General features: G+C 35.6%; 6 protein-coding genes and 3 non-coding genes across 12 annotated transcripts; 7 read left to right on the top strand and 2 right to left on the bottom strand.

The window, feature by feature from the left end:
• Positions 1-957: 957 nt before the first annotated feature.
• Positions 958-7,060, top strand: LOC123192863. Of its 3 annotated transcripts, none has more exons than XM_044605543.1 (10): positions 958-1,220; positions 2,004-2,140; positions 2,234-2,368; positions 3,026-3,136; positions 3,459-3,743; positions 4,768-4,967; positions 5,351-5,645; positions 5,759-5,875; positions 6,317-6,511; positions 6,602-7,060. In XM_044605543.1, the coding sequence occupies exons 1-10, from the start codon at positions 1,055-1,057 to the stop codon at positions 6,947-6,949; spliced, it is 1,989 nt and encodes a 662-aa protein (XP_044461478.1). In that variant the 5' UTR covers positions 958-1,054; the 3' UTR covers positions 6,950-7,060. The 3 variants fall into 3 exon arrangements, with proteins under 3 accessions (XP_044461478.1, XP_044461481.1, XP_044461479.1); XM_044605544.1 differs by having other exon boundaries at positions 959-1,220; positions 5,765-5,875; XM_044605546.1 differs by lacking the exon at positions 3,026-3,136.
• Positions 7,061-7,393: 333 nt separating this feature from the next.
• On the top strand, positions 7,394-9,532 carry LOC123192864 (60S ribosomal protein L32-1-like). Its single transcript, XM_044605547.1, has 4 exons — positions 7,394-7,551; positions 7,652-7,764; positions 8,939-9,120; positions 9,228-9,532. The coding sequence occupies exons 2-4, from the start codon at positions 7,675-7,677 to the stop codon at positions 9,355-9,357; spliced, it is 402 nt and encodes a 133-aa protein (XP_044461482.1). The 5' UTR covers positions 7,394-7,551; positions 7,652-7,674; the 3' UTR covers positions 9,358-9,532.
• LOC123193781 lies at positions 7,812-7,898 on the top strand. Its single transcript, XR_006497143.1, has one exon. It is a non-coding gene; the product is annotated as a small nucleolar RNA U31b (small nucleolar RNA).
• LOC123193777 lies at positions 8,248-8,325 on the top strand. Its single transcript, XR_006497139.1, has one exon. It is a non-coding gene; the product is annotated as a small nucleolar RNA Z195/SNORD33/SNORD32 family (small nucleolar RNA).
• LOC123193778 lies at positions 8,417-8,501 on the top strand. Its single transcript, XR_006497140.1, has one exon. It is a non-coding gene; the product is annotated as a small nucleolar RNA Z196/R39/R59 family (small nucleolar RNA).
• A 3,047-nt stretch (positions 9,533-12,579) lies between the features above and the next one.
• Positions 12,580-14,152, top strand: LOC123192674 (membrane protein PM19L). The gene is made up of 4 exons (XM_044605308.1): positions 12,580-13,020; positions 13,116-13,335; positions 13,433-13,478; positions 13,891-14,152. Exons 1-4 carry the CDS (start codon positions 12,894-12,896, stop codon positions 13,984-13,986), a joined length of 489 nt encoding a protein of 162 aa, XP_044461243.1. The 5' UTR covers positions 12,580-12,893; the 3' UTR covers positions 13,987-14,152.
• A 993-nt stretch (positions 14,153-15,145) lies between these two features.
• LOC123193570 lies at positions 15,146-18,688 on the bottom strand. Of its 2 annotated transcripts, XM_044606606.1 has the most exons (5): positions 18,309-18,688; positions 17,033-17,913; positions 16,850-16,948; positions 15,728-15,764; positions 15,146-15,487 (listed from the first exon to the last, which is right to left on the bottom strand). In XM_044606606.1, the coding sequence occupies exons 1-3, from the start codon at positions 18,418-18,420 to the stop codon at positions 16,856-16,858; spliced, it is 1,086 nt and encodes a 361-aa protein (XP_044462541.1). In that variant the 5' UTR covers positions 18,421-18,688; the 3' UTR covers positions 15,146-15,487; positions 15,728-15,764; positions 16,850-16,855. The 2 variants fall into 2 exon arrangements, with proteins under 2 accessions (XP_044462541.1, XP_044462540.1); XM_044606605.1 differs by lacking the exon at positions 15,728-15,764 and having other exon boundaries at positions 18,309-18,687.
• Positions 18,689-21,326: 2,638 nt separating this feature from the next.
• LOC123193749 (ABC transporter B family member 9-like) lies at positions 21,327-23,253 on the bottom strand. Its single transcript, XM_044606835.1, has 3 exons — positions 22,954-23,253; positions 22,617-22,855; positions 21,327-22,531 (listed from the first exon to the last, which is right to left on the bottom strand). The coding sequence occupies exons 2-3, from the start codon at positions 22,655-22,657 to the stop codon at positions 22,060-22,062; spliced, it is 513 nt and encodes a 170-aa protein (XP_044462770.1). The 5' UTR covers positions 22,658-22,855; positions 22,954-23,253; the 3' UTR covers positions 21,327-22,059.
• Positions 23,254-24,376: 1,123 nt separating this feature from the next.
• On the top strand, positions 24,377-26,148 carry LOC123192595 (glucan endo-1,3-beta-glucosidase-like). The gene is made up of 4 exons (XM_044605198.1): positions 24,377-25,009; positions 25,087-25,115; positions 25,208-25,442; positions 25,544-26,148. The coding sequence occupies exons 1-4, from the start codon at positions 24,946-24,948 to the stop codon at positions 25,585-25,587; spliced, it is 372 nt and encodes a 123-aa protein (XP_044461133.1). The 5' UTR covers positions 24,377-24,945; the 3' UTR covers positions 25,588-26,148.
• Positions 26,149-27,785: the final 1,637 nt, after the last annotated feature.

The following is a 27,785-nucleotide window of genomic DNA, read 5'->3' as shown; positions in this document are numbered from 1 at the left end:
ATAAACTAAAATTTAATCTCATTTTCTCCTTATAAATTTTAAAAATTAAAAATTTTCTCATAAACCAAGTTTAAAAAAATGATATTTCTCTTTTATGGTCTAGTTTTCAAATCTCTAATGTTAAATCAGATACCATTGTTAGCCACAAATATCTCTCGATACCTTCTTTTGCTTCGACGATCAAACTTTTCTCATTTAGAAGCTTGAACGATGTCAATTGACTTTGTAAAACACTCTCAGCTTCGTTAAAAAGACGAAACTGCTCATCTTCTTGAACAAAGATAAAAGATCTTGTTTTCGTTGGGGAAGACGATGTTTCATCTTCCTGAACAAAAAATCACCTTCTTGCTAAGTTAGGATTGCTACCTAAGGAAAGAGATGGCGAGGAAGTGATCACCAAAGGAAATGAAAGAAGATTCTATCAAAAAAAATGTTGGATAATGAAAAAAATCCTAAGGAAATAATTTTTACTTTTAAAAACTTGGCCTAAGATGGAAGATTGCTATTTTTAGGATTTAAAGGAGTAAAAAGAGATAAAATTTTAAAGAATCAAAGTTTCGTTAACTTTAACTATTCATAAATGAGTATTCGAGATTTTAAAAAATAAAGAAGAGAAACTTGGAAAAATAATATACTTTAAATCGGAATAAGTCCCTTAACGTTTTTAAAATTATGATTAATCCTATATTTAATCAGTGTTTTTAAACGAGGACCAGACCTTAATTTGGCATAATTTCTCCTAAAACTATGGTTAATATCATTTGTTCGTGGGTATAATCTTGTTATGTTTTTTTCCAATTTTCGTTTTTGCTAACAACTTTGAAATTTGATAGCCTGTTTAGACATTTTCCCTTTTAGGAGCGAATGTAACCCGCACACAAAATTGAAAAAAAAAAAAAATCTACAGCTGCTCCAAAATCAACTGTACCTTGTGCTTTAAAATGTTGTACCCCATCTCAACTAGGTTCAAACCTGATAAAAATAAAAGTCCCCGCAACTAATCTGCAAACAATAGCCAGCTAAAGTTTACTGATATTGAAGAAGAAGCAAGACTATGCAGAGAACTTCACTCCTTTGCTCTTCTAATCCAATTTCTGTATCGCCACTTTCTCATTATTTTCCACCTCAGCTTCGACTTCGAACCCATTTCTCTCTTTCCTTCCCGGCTTCCTTGCGTCTCCAAAATCACCGACGTATCGTCTCTCCTCTGCACGCCGCTGGTAGTTTATTTTCTTTATTATTATTATTATTAAATTCCAAACTGAAAATTGTTCTATCGTAAATTAACTCTAATTCGAGAAAATATTAATAAATCTTGTACTTATACCCTAGAATGAATAGCTAAAATATGAAGTTTAAATGAAAATTTTTTAGCCGAACTCGAGTCAGCTGTTTACCAGCTCTGCAAGCTCAAGCATTGCCTTAATGCCATCGAGTTGAGCTCGAGCCGAGCGCTACTCGGATGGGCTCAATTACACCCCTAGTTCTGGCTGAGGAGTTGTAAATTACTGTTATAACTGCTTTGATTATCGCTGAAGATTGTTCAAATTAGTGAAGCGTGAACAGTGTTGAACTTGCTCTATGTTTCCTGGCAAAGTTTCTTCTTGTTAAGTTAGAATATTTGGAGGGTTTTTTTTTTTTTTTTTTGTAATGATAGTGTTATTGTTAATGATATGGCAAAAGATGCGAATAAAGTCATGAAGCAGTGGAAATTGATGCAGCTTAAACTGAAATATGTCTATTGATGATGTCGAGTTATTGGTTTTTGAATATATTTTCCTTTCGGCTTCTAAAAGTTTGTCTTGAATGGTGGTTTTGTATGGGAGTATATTGAAAATCTGTGAAAATGTTTGGGCAGTTGTATGGACGTTATGTCATTTGATCATTTCATGGGTTGAGATAGGATCCATAGAGTTGGTGAGACTGTTGAACTGAAATGTGAAGATGTATGAATTCTTCTACTTGTTGAAGTCTTTTGTGATTGTTTTTTAATGCAAGTTCAGCTACTGAAGAGATTATTGAGACCGGTAACGGTGAATCAGAATTTGTTGAGGTTGGGTACTTGTCCGGTGTTCATGGGCTTCAAGGGGAGATTTGTGTAAAACCCAGCACCGACTTCCCTGAATTGCGATTCTCCAAGGTATCATGATTGGAAAACTGTCCTAAATTTTTTTTTTTAAACTTACTCTCCTTGTCTCTCTTTGTTTCTGATGTTAAAATGGTGTCTTTACAGCCTGGAAGAAGGTGGTTGAGGCAAGAAGTTTTGGGAAGGGAGACAATTCAAGAAGTGGAGCTAATTAAGGGAAGAGAACACCCGGGACGAAAGAGTTGGATACTTCTGTTTGAAGGGATTGACACAGTGGAGCAGGTGAGTCTGAAAGCAAATTGCCATTTATGCTTGTTCATGACTTTATTTTTTCTTTTATCATAAGATCAAATTAGGCAATGCTGTTCTATACCTAACCTAGAGAAAGCTTAACATGTGTTGTGAAAAGGAGGAAGATTGAGAGACCTATCAAGTTTGAGCTCAGATGAAAATATCTAGAATTGTTATGATTTATGGACCACAATCTTGCTACTGTTGTAACTCATTTTATACTGGCTCTATAGCTTCTCGTTATCTGTGTAGTGATCTTGAGTTTTTTCATAAACTGAGTGGCTGAAATGTGTATGATAATGTGTTAGGACTTAAAAAAATTGAAAAATTGACAATAGTTTTATTTGAATGCAAAGATTCATAAGGGATTTTTCTGGTTCTGATCTGGAAACTTTTACCTTGCAAATCAATATTCTCTGGAAAAGGGAGTTGCCTCAAGATTTTTGAGTTATCTTTATTTTCTTGTTTACTGTTTTTTGTTGCAATTCAAATGAGCAAAGCTTACCACTCAAGTGTCTAGATCACCATGCAAACTCTTTTAAAAATCTTTCTTGCTTCCATTATAACAAATTTGCTAGTGCCATGAGTTATTTTGTTTCATTACTATATTATTGTAATTTAGTTTTAATCTTTCTAAGACTTTTACAGGCTAAGCCGCTTGTTGGTTCAACTTTACTTGTAAGGGAAGGAGATAGGCCGGAGTTGGAAGAGGATGAATTTTATACTCGTGATCTTGTTGGCATGAAAGTTTTTATGAAAGTTTGTACTCTCTGTGGATAGCTTTGTATTCTACTGCTAAATTTGATTGGCTAAAATAACTCTTTTTGTTCTCTTCTTATGCCTGTGTGTTATAGTTTCAACACTGAGGTTTTCTCTTAGATTTTCTTTGCTTCCCAAAAATCAATTAGATGGGATGAGACTCAGGTTCCTCTTTCCTCATTACGATGATATAGTGTCAGGTTCATAGTATTAAGATAGCAGAGAAAAAGAGACATTTCATTTTTACTATGTGGATTGGTAATTATGATTTGAAACTCTAACTTTGCACTTTTGAGATTTTTGCTTTGCTTCTTTCTTTCAGGAAACTGGGGAACTTGTGGGGACGGTTGTTAATGTTTTCAACAGTGGAGCCAATGATCTTTTACATGTCATGACTCATTCTTCTGTAAATCTGCTTAATGGAAGTGGGAAGGCAAGGCCACCAGAAACTGGATCATCAGGTCACCTTGTGTGGATACCATTTGTTGAAGAAATTGTTCCAAATGTTAACATGAATAGGAGAGAAATGCATATTACACCTCCAAAGGGTCTTCTTGAGTTAAACGTACGCGTTGATGAGATGTCCAAGAAAGAAAGGCGCCAACTTGTGAGGCATACTCTTTTATACTCTACTTGCTTTATTTCTTAAAAGTTCGTTGAAAATGTATCATCCATTTCATGTTTCTTCATTCAGTATGTTTATGTAAAGAAGTGCCAGTTTTTTTCCTGTTATACTTCTTACTTCTCCTTTTTGAGCTTCAAGAGAAGAGGGGGGTAGGTAGGGGTGGTTGTTGAAGCCTAAAGTTGACCTTTTGTAGCCATATTATGACACTTTGAATTTATTTAATTTTTTCTTCCCATTGGTCACTTTTCCTAGCTGATAAAATGTCTTTTGGGTTAAATGGAAACTCTTTGATTGCTTCTTTCCTTGTCATTTGTGTGCTTGATAGTATAGTCATGTTTTAGCTCCACACTATCAAAGGTGACAAACTATTGTATTTTTTTATCGCGTCATTGATTTTAAGCATACCATTTTTTATCACATTTAAACCTATTGTTGCTTTCTTTCTGTGTCATTAAAGTGCTAAATAACAACTTCATGTTCTAACTCCATAATTGCGATGATTACAAACTCTTGTAGAATGTCATGATATCACTGATTTTAGCATTCCAAATGGTGGCATCATCCTTGAATTTTGTTAGTGGAATTTGATTGGTTTACCAAATTCTTTCATACTATATATCAAATTTAGACAATTTGAAGTGTGAAATAGGACATAGGTTTCAAAAGTAAAGTCAGAACAAGATTGAATTGAGATTAGACTGAATTGAAGTTGCTTGTTCAGATGATAAGACGAAGCCTATTATTTTGGATTTGAGTTGAGTGACACTTTCAACAATAATTTCTTGTATAATTCTAGATTATATATGATTCCTTTACAGTGTTTGCTTTATTTACTCTACATCTATCTCTGTCCAGAGGATCAAAAGACAGTTTATTGTTATGCGATATGAAGAATATGTGCATAATTCTTTAATCTCTTCTCTTTTTTCCTGTCTTGTAATGATTAAATATATGATTGCAATGGTTACTCTTTTGACATATGCCTATCTCCTTTGACACATTCCAGGAATGGAAAGAAAGGAAAAAGTTTCAGAGACACTTGATAGCTGCAAAAAAGAAACTCTGTGAGATGGAGCAACAACATGTGTTCCATGGGTTTAGATTTGGGGAGAAGTCCCATACAAGATTACTTGCAGAGCAAATTGTTGGTGTCAATTCGAAATTGCTGCAACAGGCTTTGCAATATATTGAGAAACCTTCAAAGAGGTGATTTTTAATAATAAGTGAATACTTGCTTTGATCATCTACTCTATATAGAAGTTGGAGGCTCTGTGTTGATTGTGAGACACTGATTCTATGATCTCATTTTCTATGTAAAAACTTTTTACAGCCCTTATGATATTATAAAATATACCAACATAAACTTATTAATTGAATTTAAATGAAATTTCTAACTTTAAGTTAATCTTTATACATTTTATCAATTGAATTGATCATGCAGCTAATTTCTTGTTACTGTGTGAAGTTGGTTACCAATTCTTTCTTATTTCATTACTATTTTAAGGAAATTATGTGCAAATGAATTTTGTGTATTTCATCATAGAATCTAGCTGTAATGAATCTTACTTTTCTCTATCTTCTTGAATCAGATGGAATGTAACTGAGGTAATCAGTGCTACTAGAACAAATGCAATTAGAAGTACTCTGAAGGTATCAGAATGTTGCATTACTCCTTGTGCAAGCAAAGAGAAAGTGGGTGCCCATTTCAATTTGCTGGAGAAGGGACGCAATCTTGTTTCTGAAGGCAAAATTGCTATGGTTTTAGTTGTAAATGACAGTGAGAGACAGGGAAGTGATCCTTTTTCTGTTGACTCTGAGAGCAATGAGAATAAGACTTCATCCCTTGTTCAAACAATACTTTGTGATGATCAGAGACTCGTAAAGGTGATGTCGTATTTTGACTTCCACTTGTGAATACTTTGTAATACATCATGAAGTAATACATTAAGATTAGCCTTCCTTACTTAGTATGTTTATAAGCACGGTCTTTGTGTTAGTTGCAGATGGAAGATCGTCAATCTGTGTCACTGGTTTTGATTTGTCCAGCCCATGAAATCAAAACGCTGGAAAAGATTTTCTTGGATAATGATTACTTTTCTTTTGACTCCGAAAAGGTTTGTGCAAAACGTTTGAAGAAATATCTTTTATGATCTTGAGATTTCTTGGAAATTGATTAATTTCTTTTTTCACTGTTTGGTCCGGTTGCGTGGTCTAATTGCTTTAGCTGCATCAGTTCACAGTTAAACTGGTGGTTTTAACCTGGTATAAGGGGATGCTGACATCAGCATATTTGCAATTTCATTTTTTGTGCAAATACTGGCTTTCAGATTCTGTAAATGCTGGGATTCGAATCTGAGTCCCAAGATTTGCTGTGGAAGTGAAACAGCATCAGACCACAATTAAAGTTGTGGTATATTATAAAAGTATATTTTTATATAAATAGTGTTGTTTTCTTGGTCTGACCATTGATCCACCTGGTCAGACCAAACCTTTAACTGGGTCAAGGCCCTGTCTGATTATTAAAACATTGATTAAACCTATTAGCCTGCTATCAGGTCTGGTTTTTGGAAGAAGAGAAGCTGCCAGTTGTTAGCAATTCTAATGAAGAACATAACAAACAGAAAATTTTGATGAAATCACCTTGGGAAATACTTCAATCACCAGTTGGCTCTGGAGGAGTTGTTAGCTCACTTTCATCGAACAACAACATTGTGGAGAATCTTAATGAACTTGGTGTGGAGTATATTGAGGTATAATTGTCTGTTACTTTGGAATCCTGTCCGAAATTTTTACAATTTCTTGCAAACTGGTTGCTTCCTCCTGACTTTAACCTCTTGCAGATATGCAGCGCCAGTGGAAGATATGTTGGTGGGAGTTCAATGTTTCTTGGGTTTGTTAATTCATGCAAAGCAGATATTGGCATCCAAATTTCTGAATATTCCAAGCTTGCCGATGACAGTTTTCACTTGATATTCTCAATGAACTTTCTGAGGAAATTAATGAAACAGACCTCTAAACTTCAGTTCCAAGCCATGCCGGAAACAAATTCTCATGTTGAGAAGGTTGATAAGGAGTGGATTGATATCGTTCCCTCATCTCCGAACTCATACGAATTTCGTAGTTCAATCTACAGTTGCTTAAATTCCTTCTCTCTTGATAAAGTTTGTGTAATGGAGATCACAGAATAAATATAGCAAAAACAGTGATCAATGTTAGTGTATACAAATTTTGTTTTGTTTTTTGTTCTTTGCCATACCCGAAATATATTATTTCTTATTATGATTTGTGAGTTTTGGTAATTTTCTGGGGATGTATTATATTTATTTTGTAAGTTAAAGTTTAAACTGCAAAATTACGGCGTTGCAAGAGAGTTTTGTGTTTGACATTTTCAAATAAATATATTTAATAATATGGGCTGGACCCACCAGTCGGGTCAAGCCTTGTCTGGTCTACAAACATGACTTTCACTCACACTTTCATCTGTCCATTCTTCACACGCGCGCACACCCCCGTATATAATATGGGCTTGCCCAGGCCCATTTATAGATCCTGGACTATTCCATTGCCCAGAAGGATTCTTAAACTTACGCTACCCCAATTGATAACAATCTGACCTTTCATCAGCCAACACCTAATCTCCACCGTCGCTTTGTCCCACGAAACCCAGCTCTTGTTTTAGAGCATTTGACCCCAAACGAAACCCTAGATAGCCTACTCGCGCTCTATATAAACTTCCAGCAAACCCTCAAAAGCTCGGCGGCCAAACAGAAAACCCTAGCTAAATCTAGCTGTAAGTTTCTCTCAATTCGCCCTTCTCATATTTCTCTCTCTACTGTACCTGTATTCACTCTATATTGATTAGTCTTGCTCTTGTTTTTGAATCTGTCCAGAGGCAGGTGAGTTAGGAAGAGCAATGGCGGTACCGTTACTATCAAAGAAGATAGTTAAGAAGAGGGTCAAGAAGTTCAAGAGGCCTCAAAGCGACCGCAAGATCTCCGTCAAGGTATAATATATTGTTATCTCTACACTAAGCGTCGTATTATAGGAAATGAAAATGATGATATGTTTTGTCGCCCCAGTCTTATTTGCATCAACGAATGATGATGCAAAGTGGTGATGGACATTCTTATCTGATTCGGATTGTATTGTCGATTTAAAATAGGCGACATGTCGTATCTGTTTCTTTTAATTGATTTTTTTCTATAAAGGATGTGATGATGATAGCTATTGACACCCAGTCTCACTTGCGTCATGCAATATGGTGAGTTAGCGATCGACTATCTGATCCTCTTCATTTTTTTCATAATTTGGTGCTGTGTAGGGATATGATGATTTCTTTTTGACACCCAGTCTGACTTCCAATGGAAGCTGGTGATACATATAGAACTTTCATCTGATTCCACAGCATTTAAAAATCAAACTATTTTTACTCTATACATTAAAATGTTTATGTTCTTAAGTCAAGGTTATAGTAATAGAATATGCAACAAGATGTGATGATATCAATCCATACATTCTGTTATTTGATGATGAATTCAAAACATGCACTACCATCTGATCTTTGTTGCATATTCAAATGATTATATTAGTATTTTTCATGCAAAAATTATTAAATGTGTTGTTAAACAAATTGAATTAGTTTTCAATTCTTTTCCTGCAATCTGTGATGCAAATTACCCACACTTTCTGATTTAACTGTGATTATTGTTTAAAAATCACCATCTTTCGGCTGAGGTTGCAGCATTTGGTTGAGTATAGTTGTTTTTAAATTTCACCTTTGTGGTGGTTCTTTTAGAAATTTGCCCATGGTATCTGATGTCCTGAATTTTTGTAGCTGGACATTTCGTTTTAAGGGCAGAAATAAAAGAACAGGTTGCGACTCAGTTAGCTTAATATATATCAAGCTCTCTGTTACTTTATCCCTGCTAACATCTTTTGCACATGTTATTTAGTCATTATGAAGGTTGTAAATACTGTGTCTTTAGTATTAGGGAATTCTTAAGAAGGTATTCTAGATGGTATTTCAGTCATTAATTATGTCACACTTTTTAGGGCTTTATGTACATCATGTGGTCTGTCATGGATGCATTTTCAATTACTTTTAAGTTTGTCAATACTTGTATACTTGTTGAGATTTGATTTAATTTAATTTGATGATTTGAATACTTTTATAACAGGAAAATTGGCGCAGACCAAAGGGTATTGATTCTCGGGTCCGAAGAAAGTTCAAGGGATGCACTCTGATGCCCAACATTGGTTATGGTTCAGACAAGAAGACTCGCCACTATCTTCCAAATGGCTTCAAGAAATTTGTTGTTCACAATGTCAATGAACTTGAACTGTTGATGATGCACAACAGGTAAAACTATGCCCTTCATCATAGGCAGGACTGCTTTTAACTATCATGCATCTCTCTGGTAATTTATGGCTAGTATTCTGATTTTAATTTTCTTTTTGGCCTTTCAGGACTTATTGTGCAGAGATTGCACATGACGTGTCTACAAAGAAGAGGAAAGAGATTGTTGAACGAGCTGCCCAGCTTGATGTTGTTGTGACTAACAAGCTTGCTAGGTTGCGCAGCCAGGAGGATGAATGAGGTTAAACTGTTGTTGATTGTGTTTAGTTGTGAGCTTTGTTTATTAAAATGCTTAAATCAAATTTTGGCAATTCTGACACCAAAAGATGTAACTTTGGGGATTGACGACCCTGATTGTTGGAGGTTATTTCTCAGTTACTGGTAATACAGTCATGTTTTAGATTTCATGTGATAATTACTATTCTATTTGATGCTGGTTTATGTCGTTTAAACACAATCTTGAGTCAATTTTGTAGCATCGTTATTTGACAACAGGTATGGTAATAATTTCGATCTCTAATTTTTAGGCTTGACACTATCAATTGCGGAATAGTCAAATATTCCAACATCCATACCATTTTTTTGATGTCTTATCATTGAAATTATCAGATTTTGAAAAATGTCAGAGTCAGTGGTGGGTTTACGTGGAGGTGAGTCAAGTGGTGATAAATTCCGTCAGTAAAATAGGTCCTAAAAGGAAAGTCCATCTATTCCCAATCTCCAGTAAAAATAAAAAAAATTGATCCATTTATAATCCTCTGCTAGCTGGATTAATGAATCGTCCACCTGGAAATGATAACAGAACGCATACCGTTAAGTCACCTGATTTCCTCTACGGGGCAGGAAGAAATTTAAAGAACCCGCGGGTGTCAGAAAAACTACAATTATTGTTATTAACCAAGGTAAAAAATGAAAAAAATTTGTGGTATAGACGAGGTACACTTACAAGAAAAACACGTATTCTACCAGAAAAACCCTATAAGAATAAATTCTATTTTAGAGTATAGGTTTTTGTCAATAATCGGTAAAATAGAAAAGTTACTGGGAATTCCTGATTATTTCATTTCCTGATAGTAGTAGTAATATATAGTGATCAAATAGAATCATTTTCTTATCGAGACCTTTTACCTTTTTTCATCATGTAGGAGTTAGAATTAATTCCCTTCTATCTACTTGTGTGTTATTTTGTCCGATGCAGGAGAATCCATTTTTATATTAATAGGAGTTTTGGGTATTGGTTTATATGGTTCCAATGAGTCAATTATTCAACTTTGGAAACATTAGCTAAGCAACCGTATCTTGTGGAACTGGCAATGATATTTTAAAGGCCAAACGACTATTTCCCACCCAAGGTATGCTGTAATGACAAGTTTCCCCCCTTTAACTATGGAAATACCAAACACCCACCCATGGCCAGTTAAAAGTAACGGGGTTAAGGGTAATATTGTCATTTTCTCTATAATATTAAAAAATAAACTAAAATATAATTTCCTTTTGCCCCCCTAAAGTTTGAAAACAAAAATTTCCCCCCAGCCTAAGTTTAAGAAAATGACAGTTTCACCCTAGGGTTTGGTTTTGAAATCTCCGGCGACCTCTCCGGCTCCGTTGCCGACGGCTTCTCCCTCCCGAAGAATCCTCTCCTTCCGGTGATCGGTTTCCTCCCATTTGGAGGCCCGATCGTCGCCGGAAAAGCGGTGGGAGACGAAGAACTTCGTCTTCCCCGACGAAGTTCTTCGTCTCCCACCGCTTTTCCGGCGACGATCGGGCCTCCAAATGGGAGGAAACCGATCACCGGAAGGAGAGGATTCTTCGGGAGGGAGAAGCCGTCGGCAACGGAGCCGGAGAGGTCGCCGGAGATTTCAAAACCAAACCCTAGGGTGAAACTGCCATTTTCTTAAACTTAGGCTGGGGGGAAATTTTTGTTTTCAAACTTTAGGGGGGCAAAAGGAGATAAAATTTTCAGGCGTTAGGGTTCTGTTAAATTTAACTGGCCATGGGTGGGTGTTTGGTATTTTCATAGTTAAAGGGGGGAAACTTGTCATTACAGCATACCTTGGGTGGGAAATAGTCGTTTGGCCTATTTTAAATTGGGTTTCCTATTGTTTTTGCTGTCAAATCACTGATTATACCCTTCCATACGTGGCCATCACACACCCACTGAGAGGCGCATTGCAGTACTTGTGTGCTTCCAGCCAGAACCTTATTATAGTGATAATTTTATATTGGTAGGTATGAATTTAAAACGATTATCCTTACTTATTTTGGGTTTTAATTGGCCGTCCTGTCCTTGGATTTGACCTGCAAATTACAAATTGATGTTTTTGAAGTGCGAACTTATCCTTGATATTCAAAGCCAGGTTTTAGACATTAAAGTATTGGCTAAAAAGACTAGTTTCCATCCAATAACTTCTAAAAATTTAAACTCTTATTTTAGCAAAGTTTTGATAAAAACTCTTAATCAAAATTGAGAGTATAAAAAATTTTAAAAATTAAAATTTTATTACACTTTTTCTCTTTTAGCTTGAAAATCTAATAATTATTTTTTATCCAAAATTTAAAAAGTAACAATTTCTTTTTTAGGGTTTTGAAACATTACTAGAGACGCTCATGTTGCCTCTTCCTCTTAGGTTATCTTCTCTTGTTGATTTGTTTCCACTCACTAAAGACATTGATATTTTAATAAAGATGGTCTTAGATGAAGATGTCGTCTTCTTAAGAGGAAATCAACGTATTTAGTGGGTGGGGTTTGACCTATAGGAAGGGATAAGTTGAAAGGAAGAGCTAATGCAATCAGCGACGATGAACTTTATTGATTCGACGACAGTTTCAAAACATTAGAGAAAAATTATTATTTTTTAAACTTTAAATGAGACAAAATTATTAGTTTTCAAACAGAGGAGGTGAGAAGAGATGTAATAAAATGTTAGTTTTTTAATTTTTTTATTAAATAACAATTTTACCCTAAACTTTAACTGAGTTTTTTAATGTAATTTTGTTCATAGATAAAAATTTAAGTTTTTGAAAATTAATGAGTATAAATTTAGAATTACACTTACCCTTGGGTGGGAACAAGTCTTTTGGCCTAAAGTATTTTGTTCTCTCTTTTTTATTTTTAATAAAAGTATATCTTTACCATTGTTTCTTTAATAAAATTATACTCAACAGTTATTACCTCTTTTTTTTTTTTTTAAAAAAAAAAACAATGTGACATTCATAGATGCTAAATCTTATATCTTACACAATTATATGGTTATATAGTATAAAGCACCGAGAAACCTAAGTTTTCTTGTTGAAAATCAGACTAAACAAAGCTGAGATCAAAGAAAAGGGTCCATGTAAATTTGCAAAGAATATCACTTTCCTCCGTGCCAAAAAATACATTAATAGTCTAAAAGTAACAGAATTTCATAAACTGTTGGATTTGGATTTTAAACAATGTCCAGGTTGGGATTGATAATTTGCAGCTTAACTCGAAAACAACTAAGGAATGTTAGAATCCAAAAATGTCCTCTAAGAAAAGAAATACCTACTACGAAGGTAGACTAAGAATCTGGGTTTTGGTTGTCTTGCCTTGAACATGAAGCTTGATGCCCTTTACAGCCCCACATAGATAGTGATAGAAGCATTTGGAACCAGCAGCCTTAGCAAGAAAAGAACCAAAACCCTCCATGCAGTCGCATTTATAAACCTCCCTCTCCTTCAAGAAACACATGTAGACCTCTCTAATAATTCCTGAACGTCCCTGATTCTTTCTTATTTCAATCAGCTTTTCAGAAATGGCCAACGCCCAGTTTAAACCAGTTGCATCATTGCTTCTGGCTCTTAACTTCTGCATGTATGTCATCGTTCTAGGCATCGGTGGTTGGGCTATGAATCGAGCCATCGAACATGGCTTTATCATCGGTAAGTTTTAAGTACAAAAGCGATCCTTTTCACATGTCTGGTAATTTATGTTACTTGCTAAGTTTATATGCTGCGTGTGTATGAAACTATTGCAGGCGCGGGACTTGATCTTCCTGCACATTTCTCGCCTATATACTTCCCAATGGGCAACGCTGCCACTGGGTTTTTTGTAATGTTTGCTTTGATAGCTGGAGTTGTTGGTGCTGCATCAGCAATTGCTGGTATAAACCATATTCGTAATTGGAATGCCGACAGCTTGCCGTCTGCACTTATAGCTGCTGCCATTGCTTGGTCTCTTACACTACTTGCCATGGGGTACATACACGGATCAATTTGATACTTTCTACCTTTTGCCTGTTTTGAATATTGTTCTTTTTGGACACTAATTTTTAGCATTCTAATGTGAATGCAGCTTTGCCTGCAAAGAGATTGAACTCCACATCAGAAATGCCCGTTTGGTAAGATTATGAATTTTCCTTTTTTTTTTTTTCCCTTTAATTAAAAAGAGAAATTCATAGCTTTTTGTTTGGGTGGACGCGATCCAAGCCTACTCGAATGGACCAAACTTGAGTAGAAGTTTGTTTATTTATTTTGAGATTGACACCGTACTAAATATGGCCTCACTAGCGGTTCTTCTTTTCCCCCAATGACTTTCTTTCTTCCTTGGCATCACTAAATGGTCAGCTCAAACAAGCCGATCTTGATCTCGAGTTGGACATTTTATATTCGAATCGATTTGAAATTGGCTTTTGTTTAGACTCAGTTTGATTTGAATACAATCTTAACATCTTTTTCTACACTTTTTTGGGTTAATTGGCAAAGATTGGCTTTTGAATGGAATACTAAACAAGATATACTTTGTCTTTGCAGAGAACTATGGAGGCATTTTTGATCATCCTCTCGGCTACACAGCTGTTGTACCTAGCAGCCATTCATAGTGCTGCAACAAATAGGAGATCATATTAAATTCAAGTTGTTTAATGCAAAATTCAAGTGTCTTCTATCTTTATTTTGTTAAAATTTGGTTTTCCCTGTATACTTCCAAAATATTGGCTGACTGTGGCTGTGATTTGTATATAATATGATTGAATTTGTATTAATTAATAAAAGAAAATGATCTCGTTTAGGTTTTCTTTTGTTGGTATGGTCTCATGAATGATCAACCCTCAATAAAGCAACTTATTCTGTTGTATCTTGGATTTTATGAGTACAAGGTTCTTATATGCTTCAAGTACTACAAATGAAGTAAACATTTGCCACTAACACCTAGCAATAGATTCAAACTTAGAAGTCTAATTTGAACTGAGTTAAATTCAAATCTACATTTGACTAAAATGAATTGAACTAGAATTAGAAATCTAATTTGAAAGTTCTATTCAAGTTTAATTTGTTTACCCCTTCAATGTTAGGATTTATCTAATTGCAACATTGTTCACCCATATTTAACCCTTCGACTATACTATATATTAATTCAAACAAGTTAAAATTGAAATTATGAATTCCTGTTTAGACTTGAATTCAACTCTACTAACACCATTTTATTCAGTTGTTGCAACCTTTTAACATAGTTACAATACCCGAACCCACCGGTTCAATCAAGAAAAACTCAAACCCATGTCCCAAAAATTGGGAAGACCGTGGAAGAAACACCAAGCCATGAAGCTTTTTAGTAATATATTGTTCTAACTAACTTCTATAAAAACAATATTGATGTTCCCACCATTGACCAGATCAAGGCCTGATGAGTCTAAAAACATTGCTTTCGAATGAGAAACATACACAATATTAGTAATAAACAATTAACTATAAGTAATCCCACAATTAATTGCTGGTTTGTCAAGCAAGCTAAACACATTCTTTTTAAAGAGTAACTTTGCCCTTCTTAGAGAAGCCTGCAATTGCCAGATAGCTACAAATGATATAAATTACAGATATCAACCATCCCAACGAAGCACATTAGTCCCCACCAATTGCACCCAGCCAAATCTAACTTTTTGGCCATAGGCTTGTATACTCAGATTCATGCACAATGTCATCCTTCCCCTAGTAATCATTTAAGGAAATCATTTAACTATGCAAGGAAAGCATAAACCTTTCTAAAGAAGGAAATATCCATCCAACATGGTTATAACAATGCCGTGAAACTGTTCCATATCATGACAGCACTTAAGTAAGAGTAATTTGAAGGTAAAAAATCTGCCCAACCCAACGGCAGGAAAATGCTACACTGCAAAATTGAAATTAAAAAGAACTGTGGCAAAAGCTAGGGACAGTGAGTAATTGTCTAACCATGTTCACACTATGACCACGGTAACCATATAATTGTCGTCCCTTTAGGTCCCTTTCCTATTATTCTTGAGAGATACCTTGAAAATATTCTCATTTGAAATAACACAAACTCCACAAACCAAATCCCTCCCATCTTTCACATGCTCCTGGTCCATAGAAACCCCATTGTGCTCTGTCCCTGCATCATCACAAAAGCAAAAGGATGTAAGATATAATTCAATTTAATAGTAGATTTGGTGGAAACGACAACCAATATTTTAAAATTTTCACATTATGAGCAACAGAATAGAAATCACAGCATTGTTTATGTTTCAAGTAAAACAACCACTTTTTGAAAATGAAAATCCAAATGATAGAAACAGGTCAGAAACTACTCAGAGAGATTCTATCTTTTAGGATTCTGGAAACATAATTGTACCAAGCAATTTGCTTCCACTTAACTTGGCAAACAAAACCTACAAAAAGACAACCGACCTGAGAGATAAAATCATCCAATATTCTGATGAAGAAATCAGAAAGTAAATTGTATGGATAAGTGCTCTATTGAAAAGTCTTGGTCCAATTAATCAGCTTCGACAAGAAAGCATGTTTGTCACCAACTAGCATTCATACCTATGATTGCTTATGAACAGGGGAGGTAAAAAATCTCTTAAATACATGATCAATACCAACACGAACAAAATAATCATATAAAGTAGCCTCAATTAAAAAATTATCATCTGGCCAAATCTGCTTTCCACTACCCTAAAAGGAGAAAAATCTGCACTATCAACTCAGTTGCATGGCGGCCTTTTGCACGAACCACAGGGGTGATACCAATCTGATAATATATTATATACCACATTCAGACAAACTCTCATGACAAAGGAATACAATGATAGAAATCAGTCTTTGAATTTTTTATTAGGAATCAAACATTAGGGAGAGAAGCAAGATCTAGAAGTTGAGGGACAAGCAAATATTTCCTGGTTTACAATTTGCACCAACAGGTGAGAAGTTCAATATGTATGGTTTACATTACAGAGCAGTCGACAAATGCCAATGGTGACTTTTTATCCTATTTTCTATGAACAAATCTGGACTTATCAAAAACATAGAAAGACAATCCAGATGATACATAGCGCAGCATCAATATTAACCAGAGGGAGCGAACTGACAGTCTACCACAATGCTCTTAACAAAATTAACCATCTATTTGCCCAATCAACATAAAACCATATCTAGGGTATGCAGTCAATACAAACACGTTACTCTGCAGCCAAGCACTATAATAACTGACTAATCTATATGCAGACCTATTAACATGACCACCTAAAATAAAAGGAAAGCAAAATGTTAACAAAGTCCAACCCTAGTTATAAAAAAGTTCTTTTAATCTAAAGAATTTCATGAAACTTTATCATCAAATAACAACACCATTACAAAAGGATTAGTAAAAAGTTCTAAATTCATCCCCAGAAAACTGACATTAACTCTTCATCCAACTGAGTTATTAGAAAGAGAGGATCACAAAATACTATAACTTTACAAGTATTCCAACCTTGACTTATCTACTGGAGCCTGTTAGTACATCAAGCAATCCACAACAACTCATCCAGGAGGTTCTTTCTGCCGGTCGTGGAGCAGCAGCAATAAGAGGCTGCATACCAATTCGGCTTTTAGTGCATGCCACATTAAATGAACAAAGAACCGATTTCTACAAAGTAAAGGATAGGGGCAATACCTGGTTTTCAGATGACTCAGAAATTTTGGAATCGCTCATACTTTCTGCATTAGTTTCAGTAATCTGAGCATCTGAGGTGGGTACAACCTTACCCCTGTCTCCATTTGATATAGATTCCACCACACTTGAAGGTGCCCCAACATCGTCCTCCAATAAGGGAAATACTCTATCCTCACTTCTCTTTGATTCTTCAGTTTCCTTCAACCTAGTTTCTACCATATGAGGAACCAAAGATTTCTCAATAGGATCACTTTGTGCCACAGAAATCACCTCCTCAGTCACAGCTACCAAAGGCTTAACAGAATCAACAGTAGTAACTGCATCTACAACTGACTTATCAGTCTCCTCAAATGATGCCTCTTCAACGACCTGAACTACTTCTTCTAGAAGTGACTCGACTAGCTTATTCTCTCCATTACGTGAAATTGCTTCTGAAATTGTACCATAGACAGACTCAACAGCCTTATTCTCTCCATTATGTGATATTGCTTCTGAAACTGAGCCGTGGGCGGCCTCCTCGGTTTTCTTCCCAACAACTTGAGATTCAACAACTGAACTACTACTGCTGCTAGAGCTCCCATCAATTGACTCCTTCAGCTTAACGTCAATAATTTGGCTCTCTGAGTCCTCAGATTTCAATTCCCTTTCCATTTTAATAGCACTATTATCTTCAATTTCTAATTTCTCAGTATGTTCTACATCTCCAGGAACTTCCTCCATGGACTTGTTCTCAGAGTCAAATGATTGAACAGGTATTGGTTCCCTCTTATCCAATTCTTCGCTCTCCTCTTGTTGCTGGTCATGATGCTCCTCAGATGCAAGGGAATTGACTTCACCACCATCACTCTCCCTCTCATCCAGGCTTTTGCGATCATTGCTGCCTTCAACCATTTTGATTCAATTCAATAACAATAATTTCAATAAAAACAGAAAACAACCAAATAAATTATCGAAATACACGAACTAAAACCAATTTTTTAAACAGTGTCAAAAAGAAAAACCGAATATTATTCATATTCACAAAAGACTTCAAAGCAAACTTAACTCATACTCATCAAGACTATCTGGCAGACAAACGAAAAGAAAAACCTTTAACCCATCAACCTAATCGAAAAGAACATTGAAAGTAAATGACGCTGTCCGGATAAACAAGTAAATTAAACCAATACCCATAATCCCAAATGATAAAATAAGAAAGAAAAAGTGGACAAAAATGATTGAATGACAGACTGTAATGATGTGGCTAAGTACTAAGAAAAAGTGAAAAGGCATATACCTGAAGGGTTGCTGTTAGTTGAAGAGCTGATTTTGTTATAGTTGGTTGTGGTCGCTTGTTGTCCCTTCTTTTTCCTGGCAGTAGCTTTTCTCCTCTTTGCACCGGATGGCATGATTGATCGATTGATTTTTGTGGGGAACACACAAAGAAAACACCCAACAAAAACTCAAAAATTACAGGGGGCGTGTGTATTGTATTTCCGTGAAAGAAGATATCGTGAATTGTCGTTCGACTGGATGACAATAGGTGCGTTCAAAAGGGTCAGAGAGAAACTGAACTGAACGATTGATTTGGATCTATTAATATTTTCGTGAGGCAATATTCATAGGCATCGATTTCAAAATGAAATAGAGGCCTTATTTGTGGGAAAGTGAGTGATGTTCAGATTATTTGTATGGGTTTGGTTCTGTACGTGGCTTAGTTGAGTCGTCTGTCGTTTGGTGTATTTAAAATTTAATATTTTTAGATATATATTTTAAAATATAAAATAATAAAAAATTAATAATATAATAAATTTTTTTATTTGATACATTATTATTTAAAAAAATCATAAATATTCTTAAAAATTTTAAAAATCCTTTTATACATTTTTATTATATTATTGTTTTCTTTAAAAAAAAAATACATTGATCTATATAAATAATATGTATCATATTGTTAGATATATATCATATCATACAATATATTTATTATATCATATTAATTCAATATACTTTACGATACATATAATTTTTTATTTATATCATATCATCTCATATTGTATAATATGAATCGTATATTATAGGATACTAACAACTATATATTGTATTTTTTGTATCGACTAAACTAGGGATGTATTCTTCCGGTTAAGTGTAAGTTTGGGTAATTTTAATTTGGATTGATTTGAAAGAATCAAATTTTTTCTTTTTTAAATTCAATTCAAGTTTGGTTTTGTTTGAGAAAAATTGAGTTCGAGTTTAAATTTGATTCTAATTTAGTTATAATATTGAATTGAATTTAGTTTAGTACCGCGGTTAAGTCAAAAATTAACCAAAATAATATTATTTTCATGTATAATGATTAAAATACAGACAATTAGTGTAAGGCTAATGCACGACGTATTAAGGTTTAGTAGTATGACAGTGTTATCCCTTCCTCCAAGCTTTTCTCTCAACTGTATTCTATTTCCGACCATCCTCTTGGCAAGACTGAGATCCAATACGGTGCCTCTGCAGTACTTGCAAATCTAGACTATGGCTGCAGCCATATGGATTGTCATCCGATACGACAGGGCGGTCCTTGTTTCTATCCAGACACTTACATACACCATGCCTCCTTTGCCATGAATCTTTACTTTCAGTGCAATGGCAGAAATGCTTGTAGTTGCGACTTCAGAAGGACTGGCCTGATCGTTACAAGGGACCCCAGTAAGCCAAATTAATTTTACTATTGTATAATCCAGTTCTCATTTACAGGCGTCTGCATAGTTAAGATTTCCAGTAATCTGATTTTGCATGTGGTTTGGCAGGCTATGGAAATTGCATTTATGCGCATAATGGCTGTAGTCTCTAGGAGTTGCTAGGGAGTAATCACTCAATATGTCTGGTTTTTTCAATGAAGAAGTTCAGAGAGCCTTCGATTTTGTTTCCAAGAATTGTGAACCTGAAGGTGTCCACTGATTTCTTTCTTATAGAATTGTTATAAATAATTGACATATAATTACAATTAAAATGTTAGAATTTTAAATATAAGGTATATGACCCAAATCTCATATTAGAAAAAATAAACAGTGAGGTTTATATGGTTTTAAACTCTCTCATCTCAATAGTTAATTTTTGTAGTGTGACACGATGATGTTGTAGGATTTATATGCTTTTAGGACTCCAATCTTAATAGTTAGATTTTGAAATTCGCATCATAAAATAGACATATAATGCCCCGGATTCAAGTTGTGCTCGGTTTGATTGATTTGTAAAGGGACAACTTTGAGGCAATGTTTGTTCGACTAGACAGACTCACAAATGTCTCAATTTTGCTGATTGAATGGTGTTATTTTGCCCAATTTATAATGTTATTGCTAGGATGCAAGTATATGTTCCTGTGCCGCATAAGGAGCCTGTAAGGGAAGTGAGGCTGAAGACAGATGACAGAAGACTAGAGCTGAAAGATGGCACCAACTTAGCAAAGGAAAAAACTGCAGCAAGTCATATATCCTGCAAGATGAAGAAGCAGCAGAAGAACAAGGAGAGACTGGGCATAAACAAGCTGATGAGTGTGACATGTGCCAAGCTAGGCATAAACAAATCTTGTCCATTAATCCTTGTCTAATATGCTGGTGTAAAGTGTGCAGTGGTAAATGTACTCCAGGCAAACAGTCATCTGCAATGTGAATAACTGGTTTTTACAGGAGGCTCTACCTGGGGCAGCTTGTCCATAAATTTAGCAGCAGTAGCGAGCTCTATCGCTCTTCAATCAGCAAAGTTGAGACATTTGTGAGTCTGTCCAGTCAAACAACCACTGACTCAAACTCGTCCCTTTACAACTCGATCAAACTGAGCACAGCTTGAATCTAGGGTTTTATATATGCCTATTTTAATTGTAATTGTATGTCAATTATCTGTAACTATTCTATAACATAGAAATCAGTGGACATCTTCAGGTTCACAATTCTTGGAAACAAAATCAAGGCTCGCTAAACTTCTACATTGAAAAACCCAGACATATTGAGTGATCTATCCATTACTCCCTAACAACTGTTAGAGACGACAGCCATTATGAACATAAATGCAATTTCCATAGCCAGCCAAACCACATGCAAAATCAGATTACTGGAAATCTTTACTATGCAGACGCCTGTAAATGAGAACTGGGTTATACAATAGTATAATTAATATGCCTTACTGGGGCCAGTCCTTCTGAAGTCGCAACTAGAAGCATTTCTGCCATTGCTCTGAACCAATCTTCTCCCTGCATAATAGCACCTGACTAACTAAACCAATCTTCTCCCTTATCCATCTGAACTTTCCCAGAAGGCTGATGACTGTTGATTTCCCACTTCCACTCTTAACCTGCATAATAGTATATGTGATCCTAACGAACGGTTTATGTAACAGGTGGGAAGTTGATGAGTAACTGGGCAACACCTCACAGCCAACACTACTTCAGACAATATCTCACCCAATGACTCAATCACCAAACTGAAGCAACTGCAGAACTCGTAAATTCCAGCTAAGACAGAACATGCAAATTGTAAATATAGCAGAAAAATATGTATTGTATTGATTGATTCATCAACTTAATTACAACATTCTTCTATCAATACAATGACTATTTCCCAGCTGTTACAACTGTTAATCTTAGAATTACAGGAACAGAGACAGATTCCCACAAAAGCACAACTCAACAACAATAAAATTAGGTTCCAAAAGAATTCACAAAACACAAAAACAGTAAACCAAAGGGCTTCCTTGCTCAGCTTTCGAGAGAGCCTCTCCCACCCACATTCCTGAAATTTTTCCTTCTGCCTCTGCATTTCCACCTGCTCCATTTTTCTTCCTTTCCTCAACTAATCTCTTCTTCTCTTCCTCTAATGATATGCCACGTATCTCTTTCTCCTGTTGCTGATTTGTTAGTATAGTTGAGACCCCCCAATTTTCCTGTTTGTTGCTAACTGCCCTCCCCTCTTTATTTTTTCTTCTCCTGAGAGAGACATAAACATTAGTCCTAATAGAAGTTCTAGAGAATTCCATATCTCACTCGCTCTATTGCTGTTCTACTCTTGTTTACTTGCATTTTCTTTCCCATATGCTAAGTTCTCCTTTATACTTGTTGCAAAAAGAATAGGTTCCTGACTAACTAAACCAATCTTCTTCCTCATCCATCTGAGCTGCAACTTCTTTAAATCAATACCGTCTATAAGTACTTCCTCAGCTTCAGGATCATAGAGTCTCTCCAGAAGGCTGATGTCTGTTGATTTCCCACTTCCACTTTGCCCAACTAAAGCTGCTGTTGTACCACTTGGAACAAACAATGAGAACCCTGCAAAAATCTGCACTTCTGGTCTAGCAGGGTATATAAAATAAACATCTTTCAGTTCAATATCACCCTGAGTGTTTTCCAATGTTATCCCTCTGGTGTCATATGCATCGATGCTTGGTTTGCACTTCATTGTTTCGAACATCTTGTATGCAGCAGCCTGTCCCGTTGCAAAAGCATTCACACTAGGAAATGTTTGACCCAATGACCTGTTACAGATGACCACAACAAATGATGAGATCGATCAATGATTTACAGATGTTAAAAACAGAATGAAATGTCACAAGTATTTACATTCCTCCAGTCATGATAGCCATTATAACAGTGATGACCATTCCTCAATAATATCCTTTCTGAATGATCAATTTGGATCCATACCAAACAGCAAGTCCATAAGTGCAAAAGATAATGAGGGTGAGTGAACCAAGTCCAATGCCTGAGGCCAGTCCTTGATGAGCAGCAGCAGCATACGCAACTTGGATTTTGCTATTATGCTTTTCTATGGCTCGCTTCTCCCCAGTGAAGGATGCAACCTGGTACAATTCAAAAAGAGATCCTTCAGGATGTCATTTAGAAAAAAGCATTGTATTAATATACACTAAGATGCATAATAATGATCAATGTGACTTACTGTTCTAATGGCTCCAACAGTCTGCTCTACAACATTTCCTGCATCTGCATAAGCAATTTGTCCTCGGCTTGACATTTTTGTCATCATCATAGACATGATTCCACCAACAATTACTACAGCAGGAATGCATGAAAGCAAAACTAGAGCTAGAAGCCATCCTTTTATAATAGCAATTACAAAGCCTCCGAAAAATGCTGACATAAGTTGTATGAACTTCCCCACCCGTTACATAAATTGCCATTAGGATCACATTCAACAGAGCAAGAAAACAAAATGGGTTTCAAGCAATTACACCTTTTCTCCCATGGCCTCTTGAATAAGGACTATGTCTCCAGACATTCTCCCAATGACTTCTCCAGTTGATGCTTCAGTGTCAAAGAAAGCGATGTCTTGGTCAATATTGTTTTCAAGTACAACCCTTGAATTCTAGAAGCCTGTCTTTCTCCAGTTACCATCCAACATGACACCTCTGCAATTCACAAAAAATGCTAACAATTGACTTCCAACTTTACTCGGATAACAATGATCTCCTGATTTTAGATTTCATGTAAACATATATATATACAAGTCAGTAATTATCAAATACATACACATGCCACAAAAATCTTTAAAACTTAAACTAAGTTTATATCATATAAGTTAAAAGTTGTGGAATTGAAAGCATATGAAGAGAATTATGTTTCATATATATTGTTGTTGGTGTTAGGAATATGCACAGTACATTGAATCATCGTGGAATTCAGTATAATAATGTGAAGAGACACATAAAAGAAAATAGAGAGTTGGTATTGTGAGTGAATCCAACAAATAAACAATCTGTGAGTCCACTTCTTTTTCCATGGAATATTTTTCTTCACAGAAAATGAAATATGGGCATTTCATATGTGGTTTGCAGTTTTTGGTTATTTAGTGTAAATAATAAATGTGGAAGAGTTCTTTGAATTTCTCATTCTTCTAATGTGCCATCTTTAGAATCTTGGTTTCACAATGTTGAATATACAATCAAAGCAAAGTTTCTTCTGACATTGGAAGATGCTGCCATGGAGGACATATGTAATGGTGACTGTTAACAAACACTACAGAGAATTTGACATCGTTAGACAAATTTTAGGCACCAACAAGTAAATTATTGTCCAACCGAAATGCCGTTTAAATCATATATCTGGAAAATGTAAAATTTATGTAATGTAAGTGGTGGTGCGAATTGGGTTTTATATTGTTACCTATTTCAATTAATCATTTTGGACATATAGAAATACCGTTCTTATTATTATTATCATAATGACTGAAATGTGTCAACAACACTGACAATGTGCCGTGCGAATTGAAAAGTGATCTTTTTGGCAGATAGCTCAGGAGCTTTGACTTCAGGATTTCTTTTAGGCCTGTAGACCCTGCTCTTTTATGAAAAAAGAAAACCAGCTTCCTTGTGTGGTCTCTGTGAGCATGAAATTCAAGCGTTACCTATCTCCGTATCAGGGAATTAAGATTGCCGTGAATTTCCAGGCCACCTTCTGATACGTGCCAATATCAAAATTCGGGAGATTAGAAGAAGGCTTGAATTACTAAGAGAAAATCTAGAGAAAGAAATTGGAGATCATCAGAAGGATGGAGGAATAAGTGAAAATATAGAAAGAGAAATTGAAAACAAGCAAAGGAAGCCAAGAAGAAAGAGAACAGCGGAATATTCGCTCCTAAAATCCAATTTCGGATATACAGTCTTTTATCCTTAAATTGACTGCTGTCAGATCAGCACCGCCTTATATTCATTGAAAAAAAGATACAAAAGATAACAAAAGCCTTAAAGTGGAACTCCGTGTTGGAGTTGCGGATAATGTGGCTCAGTCTCGCAGCTGTTCAAATTTTGGAGTTGTGGGTTCAGTCGTCATCACCTTCAAGCACTTTTTTATTTCCTCTGATCACTCTATAGAACTAATTCTAACTTCATCCTTCAAGCTTATTCACTCTCATCACCATCTTCACACAACTAAAATGGCCAACCTAACTCTTCCCTTTCGTATTTGTTTCCTTCTCCTCTGTTTTTTCTCGGCTTCAGGTAAATTTCTCTTCTGGGAGCTTTACTTGTTCAACATTATGGGGGCTTATATGAATTTCTTTGGTACATTTCTGCAGGAGGATTCTCGAAGATGGTTAATGTCCAGGTAAAAAAAAAAAAAAAATTGAATAATTTTCACATACAATTACAATTGAATATTATGACCAAATTTTTCCAAGTTTGTTCATGTTGGTGCAGGGAATTTGGTGTGTTGCGAATCCCGGAGCCGACATCTCCGCACTACTTATAAATCTAGACTATGCCTGCGGTCATATAGATTGTGATCCGGTACGACCAGGCGGCTCTTGTTTCTATCCAGACACGTACATAGACCATGCCTCCTTTGCCATGAATCTTTACTTTCAGAGCAATTGCAGAAATCTTTCCAGTTGTGGCTTCAGAGAGACCGGCCAGATCGTTACAAGGGACCCCAGTAAGCCAGATTAATTTTACTACTGTATAACCCAGTTCTCATTTACAGACGTCTGCATAGTAAAGAGTTCCAGTAATCTGATTTTGCATGTGGTTTGGCAGGCTATGGAAATTGCATTTATGGGCATAATGGCTGTCGTCTCTAAGAGTTGTTAGGGAGTAATGGATCGATCACTCGGTGTCTGGTTTTTTCAATAAAGAAGTTCAGAGAGCTTTCGATTTTGTTTCCAAGAATTAAATGCCGACTGATTTCTATATGTTATAGAAAATATAGTTACAAATAATTGATATATAATTATAATTAAAATAGACATATGTAGAGCCCTAGATTCAAGCTGTGCTCAGTTTAATCGAGTCGTAAAGGGATGAGTTTGATAAACCCCAAAAAAACAGCCAAATAAGGATTTGCTGGAAAGGAGGCTGAACCACCAAGATATGCAGAAAATGTGGCATGCTGTAATTGGGAGGACAAAGTGCAGAGGAATTATAAGGTTGGAGTGGAAACGTTAGGCATAAGGAGAAATTGGGAAAAGAAGAACAGAGTGAGAGAGTCTCAGCCTCTCGAAAGCTGGAGAGTGGTTGGGGCATTTTTCTTGGTTTGGTTTATGCATTTTGGAATCTGTTTATGTCAGTAGAGAAACCAATATGATGTAATGACACTTTTATTTCATTTCTGCAATATAATCTATACAAGAGTATTTCTGTTACATTGAATCCTTACTCTTTTTAGCTATTTCTAATTACATCAAATATTCCCAACAATACATACAAAATACTATTTCCAGCAAGCTTTCGGGGTTCCATCTTCTATTAGTAGCAGTTGAGTTGTGCTGGGAAATCTTGAGGCAACAGCAGCATTTGGTTCAGACAGACAGCTCCAGGTACCTAACAGTTATCTAGTGGGAATGACGTTTTGCTGTGCCAAGTCCAATCAAATAGAGCTTCAGCATCTCCAATAATGTTATACTTGTGCTCCTTTCATTCAAAACTCGTCAAAGATTGAGGTTCACTGTATTAATATCCGGCGGAGTTCAAGCAAATCCAAGTTTGTGAAGATTTAGCTATAGTCAAAGGTGGCCGAGGATGCCCATTGCATTAAAAAGAGATAAGGTACTTAAAAAGCATAGTTGGGACATTATAATTGAAGAGAGAGATAAATCACGCATCGTGATGTTTCAACAATAAAGAATGGTGTTGACATTTTCACAATTAGACTTTAGTATTATGAAAAAAATATTAAGCGGGATTATGACAAAACACTCATCGCACGGGTCTACTCGCATGCACATAAGAAAAAGGAGTGAGGAGGTAGAGCTGAATTGAAAAGAGAGAAGAGGTAGGACCTCCCACTTGCACCCCCACTTAAACAAAAAGATTCTAGCACCCCACTTGCACGACAAATGGGTGCTCCTGATTGGTGACAGAATATTATAAAAAAAATGTGATTAGAGGGAAAAAAGCCAGGGAAAAGATAGTCAAAGTTCAGCGCATGAGTGTGGGAGGGTGCCAGCAGAGGGTTGTTTTGGCTGTGATTTTTCCTTTTTCGGCTTCTAGAGAATTAGCATGAACTCTGGAATTTAGCCTCTGTTATCATTTAATAATAATAGCAGCATATTCTGTGTCATTTTTCAGTACACTTTCTGCCAATTTGTTAACATTGCTGTAGCCCAATTGTTTGTTGTCTGTATTCTGATTTATTTTGTTGAAGGAACCCATCAGATTATATGTATAGTGACAATTTGAGAGTGCAAAGGCATTCTCCAATATGTTCAAAGTGATGAAGGGAGGAAAAGTTTTAGCACAATATATTGCTGGTGAGATTAAGTAAATAAATATATTAAGTAAATAAATCTCTATATGGTATATTCGAATTGAACTAAATTCGAATAAGGATCACTTTTTACTCAAGCCGGTGAACAATAATATTGGAAAATGTAAACAGTAATGTTTGGAGAGAAAAGCCATTAAAAGAAGTAAAAAAAAAAAGAAATCAAGTCATTGAGAAAAAAAGTCCTTTTTACTTGAAGAAGGCAAGAACCCCCTTTGGAATTCGTGGGGGATAACAACTACATGCATATTCCAGTTGCACCTGCCGTTGGTGTAGTTTTACCTCCGGCTGCAAAGCCACCTATGCCCTTCAATGGTGTTGAGTTGCATCCCTCTGAGGTTTGTCCTAAGAATTTTGTTATCTTAGATCAAGCTTGTCAACGAAGTCAAATTATGTTCCATCCTTCTAGTGCACACAAATTTGGTGGTCCTAGTTTGAATTTCTGTTCAAATTATATCTAAGACATCTTTGAGAGCATTAGAAATTTGTAATATAATTTTATCAAAATCTTTTTTT

Source organism: Mangifera indica, chromosome 12, assembly GCF_011075055.1.
Source record: "Mangifera indica cultivar Alphonso chromosome 12, CATAS_Mindica_2.1, whole genome shotgun sequence".
NCBI classification, from domain to species: Eukaryota; Viridiplantae; Streptophyta; class Magnoliopsida; order Sapindales; family Anacardiaceae; genus Mangifera; species Mangifera indica.
The sequence above is the reverse complement of the archived record's forward strand: the minus strand, read 5'-3'. Positions and strand labels throughout refer to the sequence as shown.

What these genes read in the sequence shown, in the direction of transcription:
- LOC123192674 (XM_044605308.1), top strand. Translation starts at nt 12,894, where the DNA reads ATGGCCAACGCCCAGTTTAAACCAGTTGCATCATTGCTTCTGGCTCTT. An exon ending in CGAACATGGCTTTATCATCG is followed by an intron (nt 13,021 to 13,115) that starts GTAAGTTTTAAG and finishes AAACTATTGCAG; the next exon opens with GCGCGGGACTTGATCTTCCT. An exon ending in CTTACACTACTTGCCATGGG is followed by an intron (nt 13,336 to 13,432) that starts GTACATACACGG and finishes ATGTGAATGCAG; the next exon opens with CTTTGCCTGCAAAGAGATTG.
- LOC123192863 (XM_044605543.1), top strand. Translation starts at nt 1,055, where the DNA reads ATGCAGAGAACTTCACTCCTTTGCTCTTCTAATCCAATTTCTGTATCG. An exon ending in CTCTCCTCTGCACGCCGCTG is followed by an intron (nt 1,221 to 2,003) that starts GTAGTTTATTTT and finishes ATGCAAGTTCAG; the next exon opens with CTACTGAAGAGATTATTGAG. An exon ending in ATGATCAGAGACTCGTAAAG is followed by an intron (nt 5,646 to 5,758) that starts GTGATGTCGTAT and finishes TCTTTGTGTTAG; the next exon opens with TTGCAGATGGAAGATCGTCA.
- LOC123192864 (XM_044605547.1), top strand. Translation starts at nt 7,675, where the DNA reads ATGGCGGTACCGTTACTATCAAAGAAGATAGTTAAGAAGAGGGTCAAG. An exon ending in ACCGCAAGATCTCCGTCAAG is followed by an intron (nt 7,765 to 8,938) that starts GTATAATATATT and finishes CTTTTATAACAG; the next exon opens with GAAAATTGGCGCAGACCAAA. An exon ending in CTGTTGATGATGCACAACAG is followed by an intron (nt 9,121 to 9,227) that starts GTAAAACTATGC and finishes TTGGCCTTTCAG; the next exon opens with GACTTATTGTGCAGAGATTG.
- LOC123193749 (XM_044606835.1), bottom strand. Translation starts at nt 22,657, where the DNA reads ATGGTCATCACTGTTATAATGGCTATCATGACTGGAGGAAT. An exon ending in GCTATCATGACTGGAGGAAT is followed by an intron (nt 22,532 to 22,616) that starts GTAAATACTTGT and finishes CATCTGTAACAG; the next exon opens with GTCATTGGGTCAAACATTTC.
- LOC123192595 (XM_044605198.1), top strand. Translation starts at nt 24,946, where the DNA reads ATGGCCAACCTAACTCTTCCCTTTCGTATTTGTTTCCTTCTCCTCTGT. An exon ending in CGAAGATGGTTAATGTCCAG is followed by an intron (nt 25,116 to 25,207) that starts GTAAAAAAAAAA and finishes ATGTTGGTGCAG; the next exon opens with GGAATTTGGTGTGTTGCGAA. An exon ending in GATCGTTACAAGGGACCCCA is followed by an intron (nt 25,443 to 25,543) that starts GTAAGCCAGATT and finishes GTGGTTTGGCAG; the next exon opens with GCTATGGAAATTGCATTTAT.
- LOC123193570 (XM_044606606.1), bottom strand. Translation starts at nt 18,420, where the DNA reads ATGCCATCCGGTGCAAAGAGGAGAAAAGCTACTGCCAGGAAAAAGAAG. An exon ending in AACTAACAGCAACCCTTCAG is followed by an intron (nt 17,914 to 18,308) that starts GTATATGCCTTT and finishes AAATGGTTGAAG; the next exon opens with GCAGCAATGATCGCAAAAGC. An exon ending in CTGAGTCATCTGAAAACCAG is followed by an intron (nt 16,949 to 17,032) that starts GTATTGCCCCTA and finishes ATTGGTATGCAG; the next exon opens with CCTCTTATTGCTGCTGCTCC.